Source organism: Diadema antillarum, unplaced genomic scaffold (genome assembly GCF_040938485.1).
Source record: "Diadema antillarum isolate AM-2024a unplaced genomic scaffold, OU_Dant_1.0 scf00000036, whole genome shotgun sequence".
In the NCBI taxonomy this organism is placed as follows: domain Eukaryota; kingdom Metazoa; phylum Echinodermata; class Echinoidea; order Diadematoida; family Diadematidae; genus Diadema; species Diadema antillarum.
In genome coordinates, this window is record NW_027270925.1 from 109,784 (window position 1) to 135,000 (window position 25,217).

Below are 25,217 nucleotides of genomic sequence, written 5' to 3' on the forward strand. Positions count from 1 at the left end.
TGCATTCACTCAATCCACATGTATATGAAGGTGAAGCGATGTCCTGTCCAAATCCTAGGTGTCTTGCCCCCCAAAATGAAGCCAACATGGCATTTCAAAGGAAAGGCAATCCCTATAGTACATTGGCTCCCAAGTCTGTTTGCTCTCCTGAACATTTGACATTGTTGAGATACAAGGTTCTGTCACCCTCAGAGAAAGAGATGAAAAGGCAGAGACCAAGAGAAAGAGAATACATGTTGCATATTCTAACGCTAAGAGACTTTGTGGTGCTTTCGGTGAGGATGTTTGGATGTTGAGGAAGCGGTCTCCATGGTTACCTTCCTCACTTTGAGTTACTCCCTCATCTTTTGACACCTCTGATATCTGGTTGAGTATATTACGCTTACTCTCTCTACGAGAGGCTGTGATGGGAAGAGGAGGTCACATGCAAGGAAAAAACCACATCACCATGGATAAATGCAAATTAGAACATTCTTTCGCTGACACTAAGGTTGACCGCTTGCCACTCCAATACTGTAAAATCATTTTTGCAATGATACAAGCATACAAGCCTTTTAGTATACCCACTAAATTCAATGGATCACCCTCTTTCAATCTTAAACACCGAACATTTATTCAAATGGTATATGGGAGAGAAGCAAAAGGCTTTAACTCCACACCATTGCACTTTTGCTTCGTTTTGTTTTTTCTACTTTTGGAAAGCTCTTTCAGTTGACACATTGCACAAAGTACATGTACATGTCTTGTGACTTTTTCCCAAAAGACCAATGAACCAGCATGTTGACACTTTGATTTTGTTAGTATCCGTAATTTTCCCCAATTCCATGTTGATTTATCATTCATATGGAACAACAACTGATTTTTGGCAAATATTCAATAGTCTCTTGTGCACAAATAAAAAAAAAATCCTACTCTCAGTCACAAAACTGAAGGGGCATCCACTTAAGATGTTGAACTTCACAATTTCCATAAAAGAATAACCTTTCGTGTCCAGAAAAAAAAAAGCCCACATGAACACTGTAATGAACTCTATCCAATCACAATAGCCCAACAAAAGCCTGGAAACAAAACAAAAAAAAGTCAAGCTTTTCCCACTTCTATTTTTTATATTATCATAAAAGACCCGACCCTCACCACATCTCTCATGTACTTCGATGAAATATACCTACTGGGATTGGAAAATACCTGAGCAAGGTAGCCCATTTCTTTACTGAGCACAGCATTTGACACCTGACAAATATAAACCACAAACTTTATTCAAGGATTGGCATAAGAACTCTACATGGAGCCAAGGCAGGCCTGGGAGCTCTTTTCAGAATATGACAATTCTCAAGGGACCCCTTCCAATCTTAAAGATAATTTGTAGCAACTCAGCACCTGTCCCCGGAGAAAGAATTGAGCTCTCTTAGGACTACCCATATAAACTTCATGTCTGAGTCAGGTATGACATGTTCACACTCCACAAGCTTGGCTCATGCGGTTGGTTCTAGACCATTAAGACAAAATTTTAGTATTTGCTAACTTATTTAAACACTAGAACCCTCCCCAAAAAACTCAAGACTTGTCAATGGCACAAACTGGGACCAATCCAGATCCAATGTCAAGAAGTATGATTACAAATTTCAACAAATGTAGCTGGAGTCTGTATTATACATGTATATTTCTTCTCCTATATTAACTCTTTCACATCCATTGACATCATGAATATGTACAATGTTAACAGCATTAACAGTTGTGGTCCAAATGAGGTTAATGGAGCTGCTAGTTTTGTGGGGGAGAGAATCGAGAATCAAACTTGGCTCAACCCATGACTTGATGTAATGAGGAAGTACAATTTACAACAAAAAGTTGTCAAACAAAATTCCACAATTTCCCATGTTTTTGTTTTTTTTACAATAGTAAAATAAAAAATGAATTACTGTCATTACAAACATATAAATTATACACCAAGTGAAAAACATGACTGTTCGGTACATTTGTGATAGATATATGTATATAGATTCTGCATTGTTAGATTTATCCAAATAGGAAGATGTAATGTAAAACTCAAGCAAAGAGACCCTGAAGAAGCTTAGTGTTATATCAATGAAAATGGCACTGTTAGCATGAAAACTTATCAATTATCATCAAGAAGAAATATTTCTTTTGAACAAAATGGCACTTAATCTTGGTGTGGACAAATACCTGTCATATACTTTGAGAAAAGGAAATATGAAATTGATGGTCGTAACATTTTGATTAAGATACAATGTAAATGGTCAGTAATTAATACAATCTGCTCCTGTTAAGGTTATGAAGTTGAATTCTCCCAGATTTTCAGTAATATTTGTCTGCAGGTTCTGAATGCAAGGATGTTGCTGGTCCATGAGGTGAAAATGAATGAGAGAGAATTCTGAATGTACTACCTCCCCGACTAGGTCTATTTTCAAGCGAGGGATCTCCAATGTCCATCGACGTCAGCGAGGTCGTACTCTGGAGTCGACGACCTGGCATTCAAGAAAATGGTTATATTTACAGCTGAGCCTGGGTCCAACTTATCACAGTTGAATGGAGTTGGCTTTCTATACTTCATATCTTGAGCTCTATTCATTTAAATAGTATGTGACACCTGTTGAATCCTTGCAGTATTGGAATTAAATTGCACAGTTCATTTTCTTGAAGTAATGTAATAATTATTTTCCTTGCTAAAATTACATAATATTCCACAAAAATTTGAACTCAATATCTTCAATTGAAAACACTGTATGAAAGCAATTTCTAAATCATTTGTCTTTGGTTTATATTTCAAATACATAAAACAAACATCTTAACCACATTGTCCACAAAAGAAAGAGTGATAACTGAAGCTCAATAAGCAAGTAGCTATATATATAAACTTGCTCTCATACTGCGATGTATAAACACGTTTTCATGCTGTGAGTGTCCATTTTGATAGAATAAGCAATTATATTCAGTCTACATTTAGCCCAAAATAGAGAGAAATCATAGAAATCATTCAAAACATTGCATTCTGAGAGATAACTGAAGAGTGTTGGGTTTTTATTTATCTGCATCTGATATCATTGCAATCAACATCAAGCCAAACACAGTTTTACTTTACTATCATATTTCAAAATGCTTTGTGCTTTAAAAAATGGTTGAGCACCTAGGAAAGAAGTCATGGATCAATGTTAACAAGAACAATTTCATCATTACATGTTACACATCAAGGTTGCCAAACATTTATTTTAAACATTATGCTTATGATTTCAAAGCATGAAAACAATTTTTGTTACGATTCTTCTGTAGAATTTACGCAGGAATTCCTCTCATCTGAGAGATATCGCACTACTAAAACTGTGGCCACATATGTGGCCATGTATTAGCAACAACTTTGGCTTCATGAATTCAGAAAAACAAAAATAATGACATTTTTCAAAGTCTGCCCATGGGATTGAGACATAAAATACAGAAGACGAGTACAAAGTTTGTATGCTGCTGATGACTTTTTGAGACATTGATGTGTCATGGTAGAAGCAACATGCAAACACAGACCATTGATTGTCTTGCATAGCATAAAACCAACCTGTTTGTATGCAATTTGTTGTACAGTATGAGTGAAGAAACACACTACGGTAAACGTGTCAATGGATTGTCCTGCCCTATAAAGCTCAAATCAATTTTATAGAAATTTTTAATCAGGCTCTTTAATAAAAATGTAGGCATTTTTGTGATCAGAACATTCTGAAAGAAAGAAGAAGGAACTCAGCAACTGGTTGGAAATTTACAGTCACATATTACAAAGAATTACAAACATAGAGATTTTGTCCGCTGGAACAGAAAAGAAATTCCATATATAGACATGTTAGTCATTTTTGCATAAATAATCAAATAAAATATGGTTAACTGAACTGGTGCATCCAGGGTTTAATACACAATTAGTGTACCTAGGTTATAGTAATGTCAAAAAGGAATAACATTATACCTCTGATTTCTGATACTCTTTCAACAATAATGCTGTAAAGTGCCAGAATTCAAATTAGGCGATACATGTAGATGGGATTCCTCCATTCTTTGCAGGAGACAAAATGCACGGCCAAAGTGCTGAAACTTATGCTATGAATGACACTGAGAGGTCATTGCATAACAATGGCAAGTCCTAGCCCAGCCGCATATAATATAGCCATTAGTCACATCACATCCCAAGCCCACTGAGGTGACCTGTGCATGCTTCATTTTAATACTCAAGTGCAAGCAAGTACACAAGGATAGGCAATATTATATCAATAGTACATGATTTCATGATCCGCACAACACTAGACATTACGCCTGGCAAATGCATAGATAGCCCAAGTGCAGTTATATTCATATTCAAGTAGAACAGCATGAGTACTCATAATGCGTTTGCAGTGTGTATTGACTATTAAAAAAAAGAGCATTTGAGAGTACAAACTTTGTATGTACATGTACCATTTGTGTTAGTAAATAATGTGTATTTATGACATTGATTTACAACATACTTTTTGTTTAGTACAGGATTCCCTGTGCAACAATAAAAATGTATAGTTCACTGCCATGAACTACAACGAAATCAATGAATGTTGCGCAGTACCAGTTCAACCTCATGTGTATTTAGGGTTTGATTCAATCTGACATCTGAACGTTTTTTAACTGGCAAAGTTTACCCAACCATGACAAGGGTTTAACTGGTCTGTCAACAAAACAATATGATGGGGTACTTTGGTTTATTGACTTTGCTTCTACATACATGTACATGAGTATTAACACATCCTAAATTCCATCTAAAGATAATCATAGAATTGATCACCCAACATGGTAGGATGTACGCAGACAATTAGTATGTCAGCCTCGCATTCTTAAGATTCCACTAATTTCATTCCTGGAAATGGGGGCTGAAATTAGGATTAAATGAACCGGGAAGTCCACTTGGGGACTTTAAAATTGAGGGGGAAAAAAAGACTAGGCTTTGACTAGCGATACATTTTTGATGAACTAAGGCTCGCCTGAAAGGCACATTTTGATGCCTTAAGCCTGATGAGAACATCACTATGGTCAATGCAAAGCATCATGGGCTAAAGATGATGTATTTGCTCAAGATGCATCATTCTGTAGGACAATGCAAAAGGCTAGACACACAATATATGACCATTGGACACTACAGGATGGACAGTGACCACCATGGACCTCAAAAAACTTACATGCACAAACTGAGTTGCTGTTGAAACGATGAAAAGATATGTTCATTCATAAAAATATTTAAAAAACAGATTCCAAGCTTCTACACTGTTTGTGAAGATGAAGTACATAGCAGTATACAACCAAATATGGAAAACGTACAAGTGTATATTCCGCCCATAGTGAACATTATGAAATTACACAAATATTCAGATTTGACTTCATGATACATGAATAGCAGCATTATACCTGGCTTCCCCCCCCCCCCCCCCCCCCCGAGTCATGTGACATGGTATCAAAATGATGTTTATAATCCTTGAAATACCTTAATACTGTATTGCCAACGGGGAACTGTGGCAGTTATTGTGGCTACACAGGCAGTAAATATTTCCATGTTTGACTCGACTATTACATTATGGTGTACATTACCCTACATTGTTTAATATACAATGTATGCTATGAAATGGTGACATGGATCCTAATCAAATGATTGGCTAGGAGCTATCATGTGACCAGTTTTTACTTTAACTAAAGACCCTAATCTACCACTCATATGCTTTGCATGTGTATGAATAAATGTACTGCAATTGTGTGTGCAGTTCAGTTCGCTTTGAGCAGGTGCAGGCCTGGGAATCTTCAAAAAAAAAAGCTGCCATAGAATCTAAATTGTTAAACTTCCTATCAAATTCACATCTACGAACACAGATCTACGAACACAGATCTACATCTGTGAGTATGAACAAGTATATCTCACATATGATGCCATGTATTAACATTTGGGAACAATATTGCTGGTTGGAATTTGGGAATTGGATCTATACGCACCATCTACTACTAATTTAGCGCTGATTACTACATGGTAAGTTCTTCACTTCAGTGCTTAGTTTCTCATGGTAGGTTTATCTGTATACAGCAAATACAGGGACTACTTTTTTACTTCATTAAATGACACACATAGGAAAGGATCCACATCACCATTTAATAAAACAAATAATGCACATTACTTGGGTGAGTGTTAGTAAAATTATCCCACCAGTATTAACTTCAGAACAGTCAAACGTTAGTATCAAGTCGATAATTCTTACTAATGCCCTGTGTAACGTGCATTATTAGTACAATTATACTTAACTGTAAGGTGTTAGTATGTAATTTTGATAATGGGATTGGCAGATAAAAGTCAAAGAAGGTAATTTAAGTTTCTGATTAAGAATATGTGATGCACTATTGTTAGTGTTACAAAGGATAAGAAATAATAACATCCATAGTGACTGCATTCTGACTCAGTCTCTGGTATTCTTATATTTTGAGATAGATATTTACAAATGTGAAAGAATAGTGCCCTCTGAAATAAATCAGTGCAATCTAGAATATGTACTAGGCACTACAGACTGATTGAGAATGTGTCATGCGCTTTAATAAGTTTTATCAAAAGATGTCAATAAATAAATCTAATAATCCAAAGTCACTGCATTTTGACAGTCTCTGGTATTCTTTCACTTTCAGATAGATATTTACAAAATGTCAAAGACCAGCATCCTCCGAAATAAATCAGTGTGATATAGAATATACCAGCACATCACAGACAGTACAAAAAACCTTGACCTCTTATCTGAGTTGTATAAACAAATTGAAGTCTGAGGAAGTGATTAGTGATAGTCTATCTCTTAATGACGTGGTACTCTTGATATCACAATATCATATATGCCATCATGCATCTCCAGTCTAAAGAATTTGTATATGCAATTCCATGCCACGGTGCTTTGAGAGAAGAATTCTGAGAACTAACAGTCCTACAAGAAGCCATGCAATTGTTCAGCCATCTTGTTCTCCTTTCTCACTGAATGAATAACTAGTAATGGTAAGAGCTTCCTCTCTTATTTTTTTTTTGTTCTGCCATAGTTTGTTTATATGAATCCACAAATAAGAGGAGAAAAAGAACAATCTACAAGCAACTAGTTTTTATTGGTACAGTCCTTGTTTTACTGTTCCTTATCGACATATATTTTACTCATACTTATATCATTTACATAATGTTAATTATCTATATGACCAAGTTAGCTGGCTATAATTGAGTCAACCTTTTTTCTTTCTGAAGATGTGCTTTCCATGCAGTAACAGTTCTATGTTCAGTAAAGGATTGAACAAATCTTTCAGATTATCAGACAGCACAGGAAAAAGAAGTGTGTGAATAGCTCTTTTGGCACAACACTTGCCTGATATCAGTATCTCCAAGAAAGTAGATCCCTCTTTAAGAAAAAAAAAAGACTTTGAGCATTTCCTTAACAGAGCGGTAACGATATCTGCCTAATCAAGTTACACCAGAGTGTGCATCTCAAACCTGTAGCTGTTTGATTAGTGCAGAAGTATGACTGGCAAGCAAGCCCCGAGAGGAGAGTATCTTACTTTGAGTTCAAATTGTTTCCAAATACAGAGTATCTGGGTTGTTTTTGCTTTTGTATTTTTTGCAAGGGATGAATATACAAGCAAACAGTACAATGACTCATGGAAAAATGATTTGGCATAGCATTCTCCAAATATTTCTCATTTTCAATTTTCTTGCTATCCTAATGGTAGATTCTCACATGAAGAACATTCAAGGCACAAGGAGAACCCTGCATGTGCACACCTCATCCCGATGTAATAAAATCATTGCCATGGAAATTGTGCAAGTGCTAACCTTACAGTCAGAGAATAGACAAAGCATTTTTGATGTGAACTTCAAATACTACCATGGTTGGAATGCAAATTGGAAAACATTTTAAAACATTTCAAAACATTGTAACTGTCAATGTCAGCCTCAAATTTTCCCCGACAAGGTTATTCATTGAACATGATAATAGGCATGCTGCTTTTTTAGGCAATAACAGCCTTCAGAAAAGGTGTGTGCTTTGTTTTAATATTGCTTCAACATTTTATACAGTCATAACTGTGTGGAAAGTTGCATGAATCAACAAACAAAAAAAAATTGCCAGATTTCTCTTGAAAATACACTTTGAAAAGCACAAAAAAGATACTAGCAAGCCTTCCACAAGTTGAGGCAACCACGACCACATATCATCGGAGGAGTAGAATTTGTTCGTCAGAGTTTTAAAGCATGAGCATGGTTTCCATGGCAACAATCAGCTGTCTTACAAGGCTACCCACAAGGCAGGACAGTCTCCGTAATGAACGCATGATGCTCCGGCGTGCTACGTTTAATGCATGGAAAGGTGATGAAGAAAGAAATAGGCGGAAGCAGTACCTCGACTCAGCCTGCGTGAGGGCGCCACATCGGTCGAGTCTTCGTCATCCACCGCACTGGTGAATGAAGAGTTGGAGCTAAAACGGCGCTTGCCTGTCAAATCACAGATTCATCGCCCAATCAGATAAAAACAAGCGAGATGGAGACAGACTGGTGCTCTGTCAGGTAAGCCATTATGGACTTGACTTGGAGCTCCATTACAAGTTTGTGCAGTTGTTGTTGTTGTTGTTGTTGTTGTTATTGTTGTTGTTGTTGTTGTTGTTGTTGTTGTTGTTGTTGTTGTTGTTGTTGTTAGAATAGAGGATGGGTAATGTTCATGTGATTCCAGTCACTTTCAAAGAGGTATATGAAAGGTGTTAGTTCGTAATGGACCGTAGACGACTAAAATACATAGAGACATACAGCAGTCTCACCTTCAAGAGATATTCCAAGAAAATATGAATAATCATTGACCAGCCCCATACAAATAGTCTATACACAGTGAATTAGAATTATGGCAAAGAATTGCCACCATGATGAAAGTTATATACATTCAATGGCTTAAGGGAATATCAGTTATGTGTCTCATACATTACAGAATATCATTTCCTGGTATCACTTGGCAGCAAAGTCCAGTTAGTCAGGGGTTGTTTAAGAGCGTACACGTAAGATAGTACAGATGTTGCTTGGTTGATAAACTGGTTAGCCGACCCCACAACCCTGATCTGGCTTTTCTTTTTGTTACCTTCCGTCATCACTTCATCAGCGATCAAGGCAGTGATGGAAACCATTGATGCTGCCTTGTCTCTTTTCTTCCCTGTCACAAAGGGGGGAGGGGGAGGGGAGGTACTAAAGGTAATTCAGCAAATGGCATCTAGCCACTTGATTCCCACAGTCTAGCATTTGTCATAGCTGCAGCACAGGTATAGCATCGGTTCCTGTATCAGGAGGGTTAGCTTGTGGCAGCTTGCTGTACTGCCTATAAACAGAGAGAACCTCATTTTTTCTCTCATTAAATACTATCAAATAAAGCCAGCAATCACATTATTAACTCATCACGTTTTGAGATTTTCTCTTTGAACTGATCAAACCTGCAGCTGTAAAATAAATGTTACATCACTGTAAGACAGATTTCTTCAGGCACATGAACAAAGTGTTCCTTTGGGATAAACATCTGCAATTACGTCACTGCAATTCTTGTTTTTTAACCAATTAATCAGATGAAAACATATCAACATATATAGAAGCCCTAATGTGGTTACAGGTTTACAGACAGTAAAAATGTAAAGAATGATCTCATGATACAAATGCATCACTGCATCTAACCTGTGCTCATATCAAATTAATACACTGCATGTGGAAATTTTGTTTTGGGGTTAATTGTCTATTGTGTTAGGGTTAATGGATGTCAACGGTCTTTTAACCTGCTGATGCCATATCATAAATTTGCATTTCTTCCACATACCTCACTAGCATGTATTGAATACATGAAGTTGTGATAGTAAACTACAAAGAGAGTCATCATTATCTACACACCCTAAAATGTGCCAATCTTCAATAGTTCTGTTGACATGAAATGGTTGGAATCTTGTAAAATCATAAACATAATCTGCAATGATTACATTGTTTCAAATGAAGACAATAAAAGACAACAGTCTGCAAAAGATACATTCAAGAAACAAGGGGAATATGATGAGGTACTTGGGGCTCATATGTCAATAAAAAACTAGGGGACAATGATTAATTGTTTCCGAGCGGCTCAGGATTAGCTGGCATACCTGCTCGTTTCTTGCTGGCGTCACTCTGCTTCCGCTTCTTGTTCTTCACCAGGATCTTATTCTTCAGGCAGGCGGGATTAGGGAGTGGTTTACCAGATTCGATCTGAGCAGTGCAAGAAAGAGAAGGAGAGAGCATGAGAGAGAGAGAGAGAGAGAGAGAGAGAGAGAAGACAAAGAAATAATGGTCAGAAACAGGTGAAGGAGAGAGAAAATAATGAAAAAGAGAGAGACAGAATGAAACAGGAGAGAATTATTAAGGAAGAGATGATGATAAATAAGAACAGAAATACATAAAAAGGAGAAAGACAGAGTGATCAAGATATATATGATAGAGAGATACAACAAGCAAGAGAAAGATAAACATATGAAAATATAATATTACTGCATGTCTTTCAGCACCTGAATTTTGAAATGTAGAGTTATCTGTCACACTTGTACATCTCCAAGTATCAGATTCTTTGTCAAGTTGTATATTACCCTGCTTGATTGCAAACATTTATAAATGAGACGTTGTATAAGGTGTCATTGAGTTTTAACAAATGCTTGCTTGCTTGAGATATCTTAGGCCCTACAGGCATCATAAACCAACAAAAACAATGAAACAACCAGATTTTGAATAGTGAAAATAAAGTAAAAATATTTGTTACGATTACAATTAGAACTATTCATCTTTGACAAAGGTACTATGTATAACTGAGCTCTAGCAGATGCATTTCCCTAAAGCTATTGAACTACAAATTAAACGAAATCATGAAGCAATCTTTTATACATTATTTCTCTAACAATACAAGAAAGAATATTACAAATTAGAGCTAACGAATGCCATAGTTATGCAATATCATTCTAGGATTGAACGTTTGGTTAGCTCTGCCTTTTCTTTTTGCCAGGGTCTAATGTGTCACAGACTTACCGGAAACTCGGATAGGGGGTCGATTAAGAGCTTGTCACCGAATATGGTCCGGCAGTAATGCGCCATCTTGGCTTGCTGTTTTTGTCTGGGAAGAGAAAGTAAACAAAATAAAACAAAATAAATGATCTATTATGATCACAAGCAAGATAAGATGAGATAGGACCAGTACTGTGGAAATACAAATTGTGTACAATTGTGCTTCTCCTGCCTATCAGGTTACTGTAGATAAAAATCCATCATTTTTTTTATGATTCCAATGAAATGAACATTTGAACAAGAATATGTTGTATGCAACTCATAAGATGAGGGATCATTTTTGTGCAGAGGATGTCACACATGTAGGAATATTTATTTCATAACTTTAAATAAATTTCACAAGATGAACACTTTTCAAATATTTGATATCTTTAAAGTAGTTCTTTACATAGAAAATGATTTTGCACCATGGATAATGTCAAAATAGGTTGTACAAAACTTGATGTGTTGAATAAAAAAAACAACAATGATGCATCTTTTTCCATGATTTGGTAAGTTGAATACTCTAATGTCAACAAAATTAAGCAAAATTTCTGTAAGTACACAGCAAAGAATAAATTGAGAAAAGAGAGACTCTACATGTCTCGCAAATACTTAGTGACAAAATTACCATTTCTGATTTTAAAAATCTAGATTTAGAAAGAGGAATTCATTATACGAGCATTCCACTTTTATGATATCAAAACGAAGAGAATCCAAAATTAGTTACAGCATCATTTACATTTAGTTTATGTTTAGTTCTTCGTAAAGGGCAAATGTGATGTAAAATCTATCTCACTGGACATACATCTGAAATTAAAGTCATGTTCCTGTTGGGTGTAATTCTCTTTTTTTTTCACCAGTACTGTATATGGCATATAATCTGCCGGTTTTTAAGAGTCGGGGGGTATTCATAATTTTAAAAACCCACATATCACACAAACTCTGATCGCGACATGAATACAACATGCACACGCACATGTTCGTATACAGTGCACAGTACAAAGTATATAAACAAGGTGCATGAAAATACTGCACTCCACGATCGCAAATTCATGCACTCACAAAATTGTTCTGAATTCCCGATTCTTGAAAAGTTAGTCTCACTAAATATACGGTGTATACACTACATGACTTGGACGCTAGCATCCTAGCCTTTTGACCTCCCGACTCACGTGCAGTGGTTCTCAAAGGAGAGTATGACAGGAAACTCAGACGTCTTGAACGCCGACTCGTTGATGGCTTCAATTACATCCTGCAATTTGATCAGAAAAATACACTGCTATTACATCACATCACTGGACAATATTTCACAAGTAGAAATTTTCAAGGAGTGGCCTACATAATTTTAACTGTGCCCCCAATATCAAGCTGTCATTATTTGTTTTATATACCGAAAATATAGATTCCAAAATATAGATACCAAAAATATAGATTCTAGTCTCTTTTACAGCACTCGTAATCAACGCTGATCGGTCGTATCATTGGTGCGTACATATGAGAGATCTATGTGTACAGGGTTACGACTGTCTCAAATCCTATTTACGGGGCACAGTTGATTCTATGCCCCGGGCACAGTAAATCATGACGTCATTTTGATAAAAAAATGGGGCACAGCTATTTTCATGACTCCACTTTTAACCAATCAGATGAGAGAATCTATATATGAGGTATATAAGTATATAAATATATCAATTTGGAGTCATCAAATCCCACATCTTCTTCAAAACTCTGAAAGTTGTTGAAGCTATATTAAAATGTGTTTCCATACAGACATTTCCTTACATCTATTTCCTCATAACTTGGGACCATTGTGAATAGTACTGAAACACATAGTGAATGTCTCAGAAAACAATATGTTCATTTGCACAAAGCAAAAAGATACAGTACGGAGCAAGGAAGAGTTGTGACAACTGAAGGAGAAAAAAAAAATCTTAAGAACTTGTTGATATCATGACATACATGTATATTTCCTACTGACATCTATCAATCAAATTCCATTATAGGAGTCCAGACTCGTGTACACAACTTTCCCTCACAATCATCTCCTTTACATGTTTACACGTCTCATTCAATACTAATTTTGTGAACAATAGGAATTGGCATACTGAGAGATGAAAGACATATCCCCATGATAAACCTCTTGAGTGTATCACAGTGCTCTATTTGTTGTATTACCACACATTACATATCACCCAGCAGGAAGTAAATTCCAAGCCAGTCTGTCATGTCAGATAGCATAGTCTCTGCCAACACCCCCCCCCCCCCCCCCCCCCCCCCATGGAAGACTGGTTTCATTTTCCTGGTTTCCGCTGCCTCTATCACCTGTATATATCTGTTTTCATCTTGTGTGTAACATTAGTCTTTGGCATAATATCACCACCTCTGCCTATAGACATGTACCCAACAGGGCCAGGGTGTCGTAACTTTTTCAGATTAGCAAAACTAATCTCAACCTCCTCAAAGCAAGCAATCTTCATTCCAAACTGACCAATCTGGACTGCAAAGCAGGGTGCACAGAGATCACAAAAAACATGTGAAATTATACTGAAAAAAAAAAATTGCCCATCAAATCGCTAAGAGTCATGACAAAGTACCCTGGGCAATACCAAAGTGCCAGTGTGCCTAATACACAAGAAGAATCTCAACTGGAAAAGTAAATCTCGGGTTGACATAAGAAAAAAAAGACTACTAAAGCCTGGAAAACAAGCTATAGAGAGGAATGTTGGCAGCATGAACCTTGAACAAGACATCGGTGCACATGGTGTAGCCGTGGGTGATGACGGGCTCGGGGTCCGTGTTCTCCTTGCCGTCCCAGCAGTCCAGCTCCACGCAGCGGCATCCGGACAGCAGCACCTGGCGGTAGATCTCCACCGAGGACCTCCCGGTCAGCTGGTGGCCTGGGAAGGTGGAGGAGAGTACGACAGATGATGACAAAGCCCGGAAGAAGAGTCGAATCAGGTAAAATAATGATTGTAAAGATGAAAATTATGATATTGATCATCTCCTTCTTGCTCTTGTCATTATCATTATAATCATCAATATTATTATCATCATTGATATTATCACTCGTATCATCATCATCGTCCTTGTTATCACCACCACTATTGTTATGATGGTGATTATGATTATAAAAATGATGACGAATTATTATCATTATTGTTGTTGTTGTTGTTGTTGTTGTTGTTGTTGTTGTTGTTGTTGTTGTTGTTATTATTATTATTATAAAATTGTTCTTATTGTTGTCATTATTTTTAATGAATTTGAATTGAACAGATTATGGAAGTGGATCAAATGGAAAATAAGCAAATTATCATTTTATACAATGTAATATGACAAGAAGCCCAGGCCATGCTCACCAGTGAGGTAAGTGTTGTGAGAGGACTTGATGAAGTAGTGTGAGAGAGGCTGTTCCATGTCCTGAGCCATGAGGTACGACTCCATCCCATTCACTTGGTTGTCATCACTGATCAGGTACTTTATCAGCGACTCGATGGACATGTGACCTGAAAAGAAAGAGAGAGAGAAAATGGCAGCTATTAATGGGACATGCATTTATGGAATGACGATCATTTTGAGTGATGAGGGACTATGGAGTGCACCTCAATCTTGGTATTCATACCTCACAGAGAATTAAACAATGACAATGTTCCAAAAGGTGTATCTACGTACTGTAAACAAGCAGATATCTTTGCAATCTATTCCCCACTCAAAGAACAGACAAACAAGCAAACAAATAAACAAGGAGAATCCTGAATTCTCTCTTATTGCCTATCATAAACACAAAATTTTACGCAGAAAAGTTGAACAGACAGATCACATGTAAATGTTGCCAGATCTATGTCAGGTATCTCCTCACTATATCACACACACACACACACACACACACACACACACACACACACACACACACACATATATCATTGAACTGAGATGAAAGAGTTCATAACCTTCCCTTATAATTGCACCCGATTGGCAAATTGCCCTACATTGATGTAAATAAGCACTGAATTGATCAGTGTTTTAGTAGTAGCCATGATAAAAATCATGGGCATACAAGTACATACTCGGGCAGGATTCGCACCTACAACCTCCTAACCTCCGGACAGGCATCTTATATCCACTAGACCACCGACCTTCTGCCCGACTGCCAGCGCCGATTCTAATCCCTATAGCATGCAGTGGGTACTGCATAATTAATCAGTCTATTTATGTTGACATACGGTCATTTGTCAATCAGTTGCAACAAAAAGCAACTCCATGGAAGAAATTCCCTTATTAGCATAGCAGAAAGTGAGAACAAGTTTCTCACCAACAGCGATATGTTTATTGACATGTTGTTCACTGATTGATCACATAACAAAAGGCTACCTACTCAAGCCCTTAACTTGAACTCCTTATGCCGTCAACAGGGGTGGATCCAGGAATTCCGTAAAGGGGAGGCGCCTTTACAAAATTGAAGGGGGGCGCGCACACCCCCATTTTTTTTCTTTTGTTTTATCAAAAAATAAAGAGGGGGGCCCGTGCCCAGTGGGCCCCCTTCTCAATCAGTTATGGGTCAAGTAACATCATATCAATTCCACATTGTTGCATTCCCACTATACTTGAGTTATTCCACGTGTATAAAGTGAAAAGTTAGCTCTAAAATGAGCCAGCATCCTTCCCAAGGGAAAAAGATACACACTATCAGTCTTCCAATCACTTCACTTATTCAATATTTTCATAAAACTCAAGCAGAAGGACACATTACAGCCTTCAGACACACAGTCTCAAGTATTGATTAGATATTATTGGGTCTGTTTCCATCAATTCTTCACAGATCCCTGCTTTTCAAACCCCTCAATTTGCTGGCATTTTGAGATCTTCACCTCAACTCAGGCACTACCCACACTTCCGCACGCCAAATGTCGTGGGATAACAGGAGAGCGAGACCCGGCACACAAACAGCAAAAATCTGCTGCGCGGATGCTAAAAAGTGTCAGTCAAACCTTGTGAAGGTGGTAAACACATCAATATTGCATGGAGTTGACCAAAAAAAAAAATGTCTCTCCCAAGGTGGTTTATCTGTGCCTCGCCGGCAACAATTCAATAGCACTTATTTTCTAACTCCGTGGACTCGGTCGATGCATGCAGGAATTGCATACCGGTAGTAAATATGTATTCTAGCATTCGCTCTGTCGGAAATGAATCTGGATATATAGCATGGAATGGAAATAAAATATAGGTCAACAGTGAAGAGCTTATGTATGCTCTTCGAAGTATCATTAACACCCATGCACATCCTTGATACAAGCATAAAGTATACATATACATTTATGTAAGTATGTATACATTTGTATTTATGGGATTATGAAAGACTTTGAATTCATAATGCCATTGGCAAGTTTCAAGGAGATGAACTACAATGTAGTCTCCATCAAGCATTTCACGTGCACAAATACATGTACTTCATTTTTGCCAATTGGCAAACATAATATGCAAATAAACTATTAAAATCTGAAAGTGTTCAAACATGTCATTTTAAGAGATGTTTCTTCAAGTATGCATACATGATTCATTAAGACAATTCTTGCAACCACCTAGACTTTGCCACCTGCTGTTCATTTTCATAGCTCTTCTGCCTCAATCAGTTTCCAAGAAATGCAGATTGATCGATATCTTCCAAATACAAGGTTATCATGGCTTATCTTTTTCTATTCTAATCCATAAACCAGTTCAAACATTACTTGAGTTTTTAAGAACTAGAAGTCATAATCTTTTCACACTGAACTTGATATGTGCATATCATTCAAAGTCCTATTTCAATATCAAAGGTCGATTACTTTCAAATTTGCCAGGGAAGAACAGACAATGAAAACCACTAAGTGAGCACCCTACACAATCATCAAAATAAGTTCATCAGGTTCTTGATTAAGTGCAATCTTTTAGAACCACAATTTCTTTTAAGAAAGAGCAACTACCAAATAAATATCAGGTAGATTAAATCCCTCTCCTATCCTTTCATCAGTAAAATAGGGGAGTGTGCCTCCTTTCTCCAATTTCATAACTTACAGATGTTGAAAGGAAGAGAAATAGAAAAGAGTGCTCAAATTGCGATTAGTATTTCATTGCCTCAGCCGTTCCTTAAGAGAGTCTTCCTGGAATATCCCTGGGGCTTCTCTCCCCGACAAAAGCTGAGGCATGCTAGTAAGAGCCACATAGCGGAGCACCAATTAATAAGTCCTCGTGAGAGGGAACTCGGAGGAGCTATGGGAGATGGGGAAGGGGGTTAACAGGACTGCATCAGTAATGCTGCACCATGGCAACCCTTAACCCTCTTGATACCAAGCCAAGGACATTTGCATCTTTTACTATAACCTTTCGGAGGAAGTTTCTACAAACATATGTGTAGACTAAGTGAATGATGAAAAATGAGTGAAAAACATCAATGCAAGTAAAAACAGATGTCTGTTGAAAATTTATGCACAACATGTTGTTTAACTTGTTAATGAACTCCTCTTGTTGTGTGCTAAATAAGTACACAGTGCATGTCTCTTCTCAGATTTGAATGCACAAGCACCAACACACTCGTGCACACAAGAATGAATTAGAAGTGGGTGGTGAAGGGTGTGGAGGGTAGGGTCTTGGTGGGGAATTCTTTAGGCATGGTATGCTATCTTAATCAGTGGGCACAGAATTATGCTGAATACCAGACAATACACCCATTGTGTCTCAAGTATGTTCAACTTGTACATGATATGTGTTGTGTACAGATTCATTTCTAAAAGCTACTAATTGACAATTCAATAGATGTTGATGTACACATCAAATGTTGTAAGAAATGAGGAAATACACCAGTTCTCAATTTTAACTGTTAACAATTGGAACAGATCTGCACTGTAAGATCAATGCAGTAGTGTTCAAGATACTTGGTTAAGCTGATTATTTATGCATAAAACAGAATTGTAATCACTGTAATAGCACTTATAAATGGTTAGCTGGTCACATTCGTCAACGTTATATGACACACAGACAGCCCATTCAGAAATGTCCAGTTTCTGTTCCTTTTTCTTTTCAGGAGCTATTAATAACTTCGCCCACTTAGGCTGATAAACTCTTAGAGTGCTTTGAGTGCAGACTGACACAGAAAACCCCATAGCATTGTACAGAGTCCCTGGCACAGAGAATATTAAGCACATACCTGCATGTTCCTTTGCAAAGTTTGCATTCTACCAATTGCCTACTTTTGTATCCAATGAATGCTGAAGGTCACGACGCATACACACACACATTATACTAAAAAATGGCCTAGAAGATCAGATATACAGAACATTAATTTTTGTTACTCTATAGAGACAGCATTTCCTGGAGGTACAGCAAATGAAAGGAATGGTATTCTCTTCCTAGACACAACTTCATTGTAACTGTACATGTACATACAAGCTAACTACCATAGAAACTAAGAAAATATTTCATGGACTCTTGGTTATGAACAAAAAGCATGCAATCATGCCTGTCATCTGGTGTTGATATAAGTGTACCTTGTATCATTCACTTCTTGCATCAATGCATAAAGAGTCTATTTACCCATTTATCACGCTTAACTTACAATGTACTCTGCATAATGAACAGTGAATCATTAATACTGGACTGTTTGATGTTAGTCACGGATCTGGCCCTCCAATATAATATGTTATTGTAATAGATACATTTAATAGACAACAGATAACTTCCTTCTGTGTAACATAATATGGTCTGCGCTTTCAATGCAAGTTCTGCATACAAACATACTTCAGTTCACTTCAATGCTGTGTACTACATGCATTCACTGGAAAATATGAGACATATCAAATCCTATAGCTATGTCTAGTAGTTGGCCCATTTCTCTTCTATCCATAGATGTGTTACTGATTGGTATTAAACGAAATGAACAGAAAAGTCAATTAACCTTTAAAAAAATCTCTCTATCTCTTTTTTACTCTATCTCTCACCCTCTGTCTGTATCAACTTTGTATCACTCTCATATGCAACTTTTCATGTGCATTTAAGCCTGAGTTTATTTTATTTCACCACAGGTCACTCACTTTAGCCAATGGCCGTTCTTCTGTGAGTCTGCGTAGTTTAAAAATTATAAGTGGAAAGATGAGCAAAGAAAATGGGATTCCATCGGGAGTCGAACCCGAGACCTCCAGATTGCTAGACCGGTGCTCTACCGACTGAGCTATAGAAAGCCCTAGTTCAGTGTTCGTCCCAGAAACCCTTAATTCTCAATGCTCGGGTGGTCAGAAGCTATAGCAGTGTGTTTGTGTGTGACACACACGCGCACACACTTAAACCTGGCATAAACCCGAAGGATAATTCAACTTGGGGATATTACAAATGCGAGGGATCACCGAAGTGATGCAGCTTTCGAGTTTGTAACAAATAAAGACAGAATAAACTGACCAGAAAGAATATAAATTATTGGTGGAAAGATGAGCAAAGAAAATGGGATTCCATCCTATTTTAAAATAGTTTGAAAATCATACACTTACAAACTACAACATTTTATACATAGCACAGAAAACGAGAAAAAAAAAACCACATGAAAGTTAAACATATAGAATCATATATATAAAAAAGGAATTAAAACACTGAACAAAACCAAAAAAATGGATGACATTCAATGCTACAGTTCAATGTAAACGATTACTGTATAATCTATCGATCTTGTTTTCAAAAGTGGAGAAGGATACACTTCGTTTTGCATCATCTGAGGGACTGATCCACAGTTTGGCGCTAATAATCAGATACCAAGGCATCTCAGTATACCAGAAGGAAGCCAAAACCACAGTATCCATTCCACATCAATCATGTAGTCAGTGTGGCAGCTGTTGCTCGTTTGATACTTTTTAGGCATGATTAATAATTTTGGGGCATGACGGCACGGACAGAATGATAACCGACTTGCTTTGTCCAACAGATCAGACAAGAAAACATGTTAATCTTCAACCATCAAGGCACTACATACATTTTTGTATACATACACTTTCATTGAATTGTTGCTAAGCTTTGTTACTTGGATGTAATCATGAACATAGTAAAAAAAATTTAAAAGTATCACATAGTTTTATTACATTATGGACATATTGTTTCTCGTATGTTTTGTCATTTCTTTTGTCATTAATACTTTCTCTTTAATCAGTACTATGGAGCCTATATACATTCTACAAGATTCTCATTTTCGGCAGGTTCCTCATGTTACAAGCTATCATATTTGCTTATTATCTATTTCTCTCTCAAACTGACTCTTTTGTATTGTACATCTGTCTTAAAATCAAATGGAATACAAAATTGAATGAAATGTGGAATAAGAAACAACAAATTAAAAAAATATATAATTACATCAGTTATGTAGTTTATATACATGATTTGCAGTAATGTATCTTTCCACAATAATATAAATACATACATACCTAACAGAAAAACTTAGGGATTGATAGATCAATACATGTTCTTAAAACTTTTGAATTAAGTTCTTGTGCATAATTTCTGCAACTCAGTTTCCTTCATGGCAATGAAAATTTGTAGGTAACAAACCATGCTGGACAGATGAATGAAAGAATGAAAACATAATTACTTTAAATGAATCAATCAATGACTCAATCAATGAATACATTTTATGTTGTTTTCCTTGACCCATTTTAAACAGATGTTATATACTTTTCCTCTGACTACTGTTACAATATTTGCCAATATTAAAGAGAGAAAGTGTGTGTGTGTGTGTGTGTGTGTGTGTGTGTGTGTGTATGTGTGTGTGTGTGTGCAAGAGTCATGTGATAGCTGTCATTTAGCAGCACATGGTCATGTGACCCATTTTCCCAGGAAGAAGATTTGGGTGGAGGATGGGGGGGGGGGGGGGGGGGGGGGGTTAGTGGCCGGGAGAGGAAGTCATGGATCTAAAGAATAGGGCTGAAGGAATGTTGACTGTAAGATTCAGGGTTTTGTTTCGTTTCAATGCGGGGAACCAAGCGCAGCTCATCCACTCATGTCTAGGTACCAGGAAACATGGGTGCACGCTGATAGCATGTTTTGTGTTACTGTGACGATTGCAATCACTACCCGCATCCTTTGATGACAGCCATTGACCCTGATTGGCCTGGCCTTAAAGCCCTACACCACTCGTGTTTGCCAAAATGAAATCAATGAGAAACTCTTCATTTAAGCCAAGTTCTTACAGGTCAAACATATCAATCCTCATACCATATGGGATTAGCATCAAACTTGAACTGAATCATGAGCATTTATAGAACGTTTAACACTTCACATATGATATAATGGTGAGGGTAGTTAAAAAAGATGATTAAAACGTGGTAAAGTAATCATTGTGACTGTTATTGCCATTTCTACTATCACAATTATTATTTCGTTATCACCATCATAATTAGCATAATCAAAACTATCATTGTCATTATCATTCTATCATTACATCATTATCATTACCATATTTACTCTGAATATCTAATTACACGGATGCAGGGGGAACTTGCAATCTAAAACCTTGTTACTGTTGTATATATGCACAAACATTCCACAAGGTCAATGATTTACCAAGTGATCACCTTAATGGTGTTTACATTGTTATTGATCTCCTTTTTTCATGTGACTGTTTAGTAGACCAACAGCTGTTCAGCGTTTTTATGGTTGTTTCTAGGAATTTTGATGTGTGCACCCCATAAGGGAAGCCACCTACAGGAGAACTGCCATCTGACAGAAAAAAAAATCATCATGCATCCCCCACCCATCCCCCCCCCCCTTCCCCATACACAGTACATGTTTAACCCATTCTGAGCCAGAAACTTTGGACAGTGTGTAAATTACTACACAGTCATTGAGTTTCACCTCCTAAACCTCTTTTCTCAACCTCCCTTACCCCCCCCCCCCCCTCTCTCTCTTTCTCTTAAAAAAAAATGAGGAGATTTTGTGACAATATATGAAACCTAACCCTTATAGAGGCCACAGTCATTTATCACAAGGTTATACAGCTGAGAGTAGAAAGTGACACAAAATGCAACCTATTGTGTGAAGAGGATGTAACTAAAGATTCTCGCCCAAGAAAGACAAGATGATGCGGAAGCTTCCCTTTGTACAGTACAAGGTAAGTCTTTTCCACTACTTTAACCCATTGAGGATGGACTGATTTTGTTACAACATGCATTTCCCACAGACACTACTCGGAACTCGTCCTTAATGGGATAAAACACTGATTTACTGACAACAAAGCATGGAAACTAGATTCAGAAATTCTATTTATGTAAAAAGCCCTTTGCTTCAATGCCTTGTTACCCAATTTCCATAACTAATACAAAATCAGGTGAAAATCATATTTTTTTCTTTTGCTAAATTTGCTTGAAAATGCTGCATTCGATGTTTGTTTGTTGTTGGTGTTTTGTTGTTTTTTAGCATTTCTCATCATTCTCCACAAATAGAAAAAAAAAAAACTCTGCTGCTAGGTCACATTGAATCCAAGCCAAACTAGAAATGTCGCTACAGCGACTGGTTATACCCCCGCCAAACAACATTTCATAAGCTTTGGTCAAAACAACATTTCATAAGCTTTGGTAAAAAAACTGAGGAAGTAGTTAAATCCGCAAGATCTTTCCTTGATCTTCTGCCATTAATATGCCGTTACCATGGCAACGTACTTTCGGGTACTGTCGAAAAATGCGTCTTGCACATCTTCAACCAAAGGCACACATCTGTACCAAGTTTCACGGAAATTGGGCAAAAACTGAGGAAGTAGTTTGCAACACAAAATTTTCCATCATTTTGGCTCATAATATGTGAGCTGTTACCATGGCAACATACTTTTTGTCACTGTCAAGAAATGTGTCATGCTGACCTATATCCTAAGACAAACATTCAATTATATGAATTCCATGAGAATTGGAAGAACACTGATGAAGCAGTTTTGCCATGAAGCATTTTGCCCTATATTTTACCAATAACATGCCGTTACCATGGCAACGCACTTTTTGCCACTGCGGAAATATGTGTCTTGCACATTAACATATTCAGATGAACATCTGTACCTAATTTCATAAAAATTGATCAAAAACTGTGGGAGGAGTTCGCGACGCAAGATTTGTACCCATTTTTGCCCATAATATGCCATTACCATGGCAACGTACTTTTGGGTACTGTCAAAAAATACGTCTTGCACATCTACAACCCAAGGCACACATCTGTGCCAAGTTTTATGGGAATCGGTTGAAAACTGAGGAAGTAGTTCGCGACGCAAGATTTGCAACGGACCGACCGCCCGACCGACCGCCCGCCCGCCCGACCGACCGCCCGACCGCCCGACCGTCCGCTGATTCCTATATACCCCCTTCAAACTTCGTTTGGCGGGGGTATAAAAATGTCTCTTCTTCCTTTTCTATACCATACAAAGTGCAGTCTGTCTAACATGTTGATAACGTTCAAAATGTTTTCAGACAAATTTCCCTGTTTAGCCCAGTTTTGGAGTTTCCTGGTTCAAATGTTAAGTTTCAAGGGTGTATTCAATACAACAATCTATAATTAAAGCATGCACAACTCAGTTCACATATATGCATGTCTCCCTACATTGATGGTAACATTTGGTAAAATGCATAAAACATAAAATGACGCAGTGCTGGAGGTAATCATTGCTGGATTCAAAAAGTAAGGAGCCATGCTAACTGGCAGCTAACCAGTTCTCTTATCAACCCATACATCCCCAAATTTGAAAGTTCCTAAAGATTTTATAGACCAACTAATGTATATGCTGTTATTTTCATGTACAGATATTTTCACAAATGGGGGGATCACAGACATTTTCGCGAGAGGTTGTTTTCGCGAGTCGATGCAGAGATCTTCATAAGTGCACTATTACCCTCTATAGCGCACGGTGACATTTTCGTGTGTTGTTAAATTCACAGCCCATGTGTGATTCGCGAAATTCGCCAAAATTAAACCCTAGCGAAACTAACAGCTTATACAGTATCATGTCAATGAAGGCAATGAGTTGAAAGGGCTGGTGCTGGAAGTCAGCTGAATGGAACAAAACACCTATCATAATAGTTTATTACAATTAGTGGGTCTAAAACAGCACTGAATAGATTACAGAAAACCTGAAGGTGTACAGGTTGTTGCTATGGCAGCTGAAATCAATGGACACTTCTTTTTAATCTCAAATATTTTTGCATTTGACGTGAGCCCTGATGTCTAGCCGTCACCAAGTATGTATCATCATCATTATCAACAATAATCACAGTAGAAGTAGTATCAGTAGCATCATCATTGATGTCATAATTATGTTCAGCATCATTATTACCATCAGGAATATCAGTCCTCGTATCAATTTCTAGATATAAAGATAGCTACAATTGTATGACAGGAACGCAGTCTTACAAAGACAAGAAAACAGTGCTTGCCAACTGGGCATATTTTTTTCTTAAATGCAGACACAATTTACGTTCTGTTTTGCATGTGCACAACGGTTTTCAGTGATCAATCAGCATCTGTTTGCAGTAAACAGATTTAAGTAACTATCATCAGGTCAGTTGGGTATCTATTGTGGCTGCCAATTAATCTAAAATGGCAAGCCACAGTGTGCAAAAGAAGGGGAAAGCAATGTAGGCCATAGACATCGAAGGTCAAATCTCGAATTGAGTGGCTTTACGATATAATGGAAGATCCTGTGTATCTTTTATAGTGACACAAAAGAACTCCTCACAAATTTACACTCAGTGTGCTCTTTACAATGCTTTAAATGCACTGCTTCATAAAAAGTATCAAGAATGGTGAAAAATATTATGCATTCCAAATATGACAAAGAATCTATCCGAACAACTAGCAAATCACTGCTGAGAAGTTGCTCTCTGTGTGTGAGAAAAGGTATTAGCAGAAGTGTCAAGCATTGTTGTACATGATTGATCAGATTAATTGACATGAATTATCAAAACCTAGCAAGTTTTCTATTCTTTTTTAATGCTTAACATGTCAAAGACATCAAGCTTTTAATTTCTCCATCATAAAAATATGCCCAGGGATTTGATGATACAAGATTTTTCACAAGAAATATATCAACAACAAAACTACAGTCAACTGCAGCATTGCAAGACCTGTGATTAAATTT

General features: G+C 37.2%; 1 protein-coding gene across 1 annotated transcript in view; it reads right to left on the bottom strand.

Moving 5' to 3' along the window:
- LOC139745576 (1-phosphatidylinositol 4,5-bisphosphate phosphodiesterase classes I and II-like) overlaps positions 1–25,217 on the bottom strand; it is a 134,562-nt gene that overhangs the window by 35,712 nt on the left and 73,633 nt on the right. Inside the window, exons 10-16 of the mRNA XM_071655972.1 lie at positions 14,458–14,604; positions 13,838–13,998; positions 12,274–12,353; positions 11,084–11,168; positions 10,174–10,276; positions 2,406–2,486; positions 318–401 (exon numbers count right to left, since the gene is read on the bottom strand). Coding sequence (XP_071512073.1) covers positions 318–401; positions 2,406–2,486; positions 10,174–10,276; positions 11,084–11,168; positions 12,274–12,353; positions 13,838–13,998; positions 14,458–14,604 — 741 coding nt within the window. The remainder of the gene's footprint in view (positions 1–317; positions 402–2,405; positions 2,487–10,173; positions 10,277–11,083; positions 11,169–12,273; positions 12,354–13,837; positions 13,999–14,457; positions 14,605–25,217) is intronic.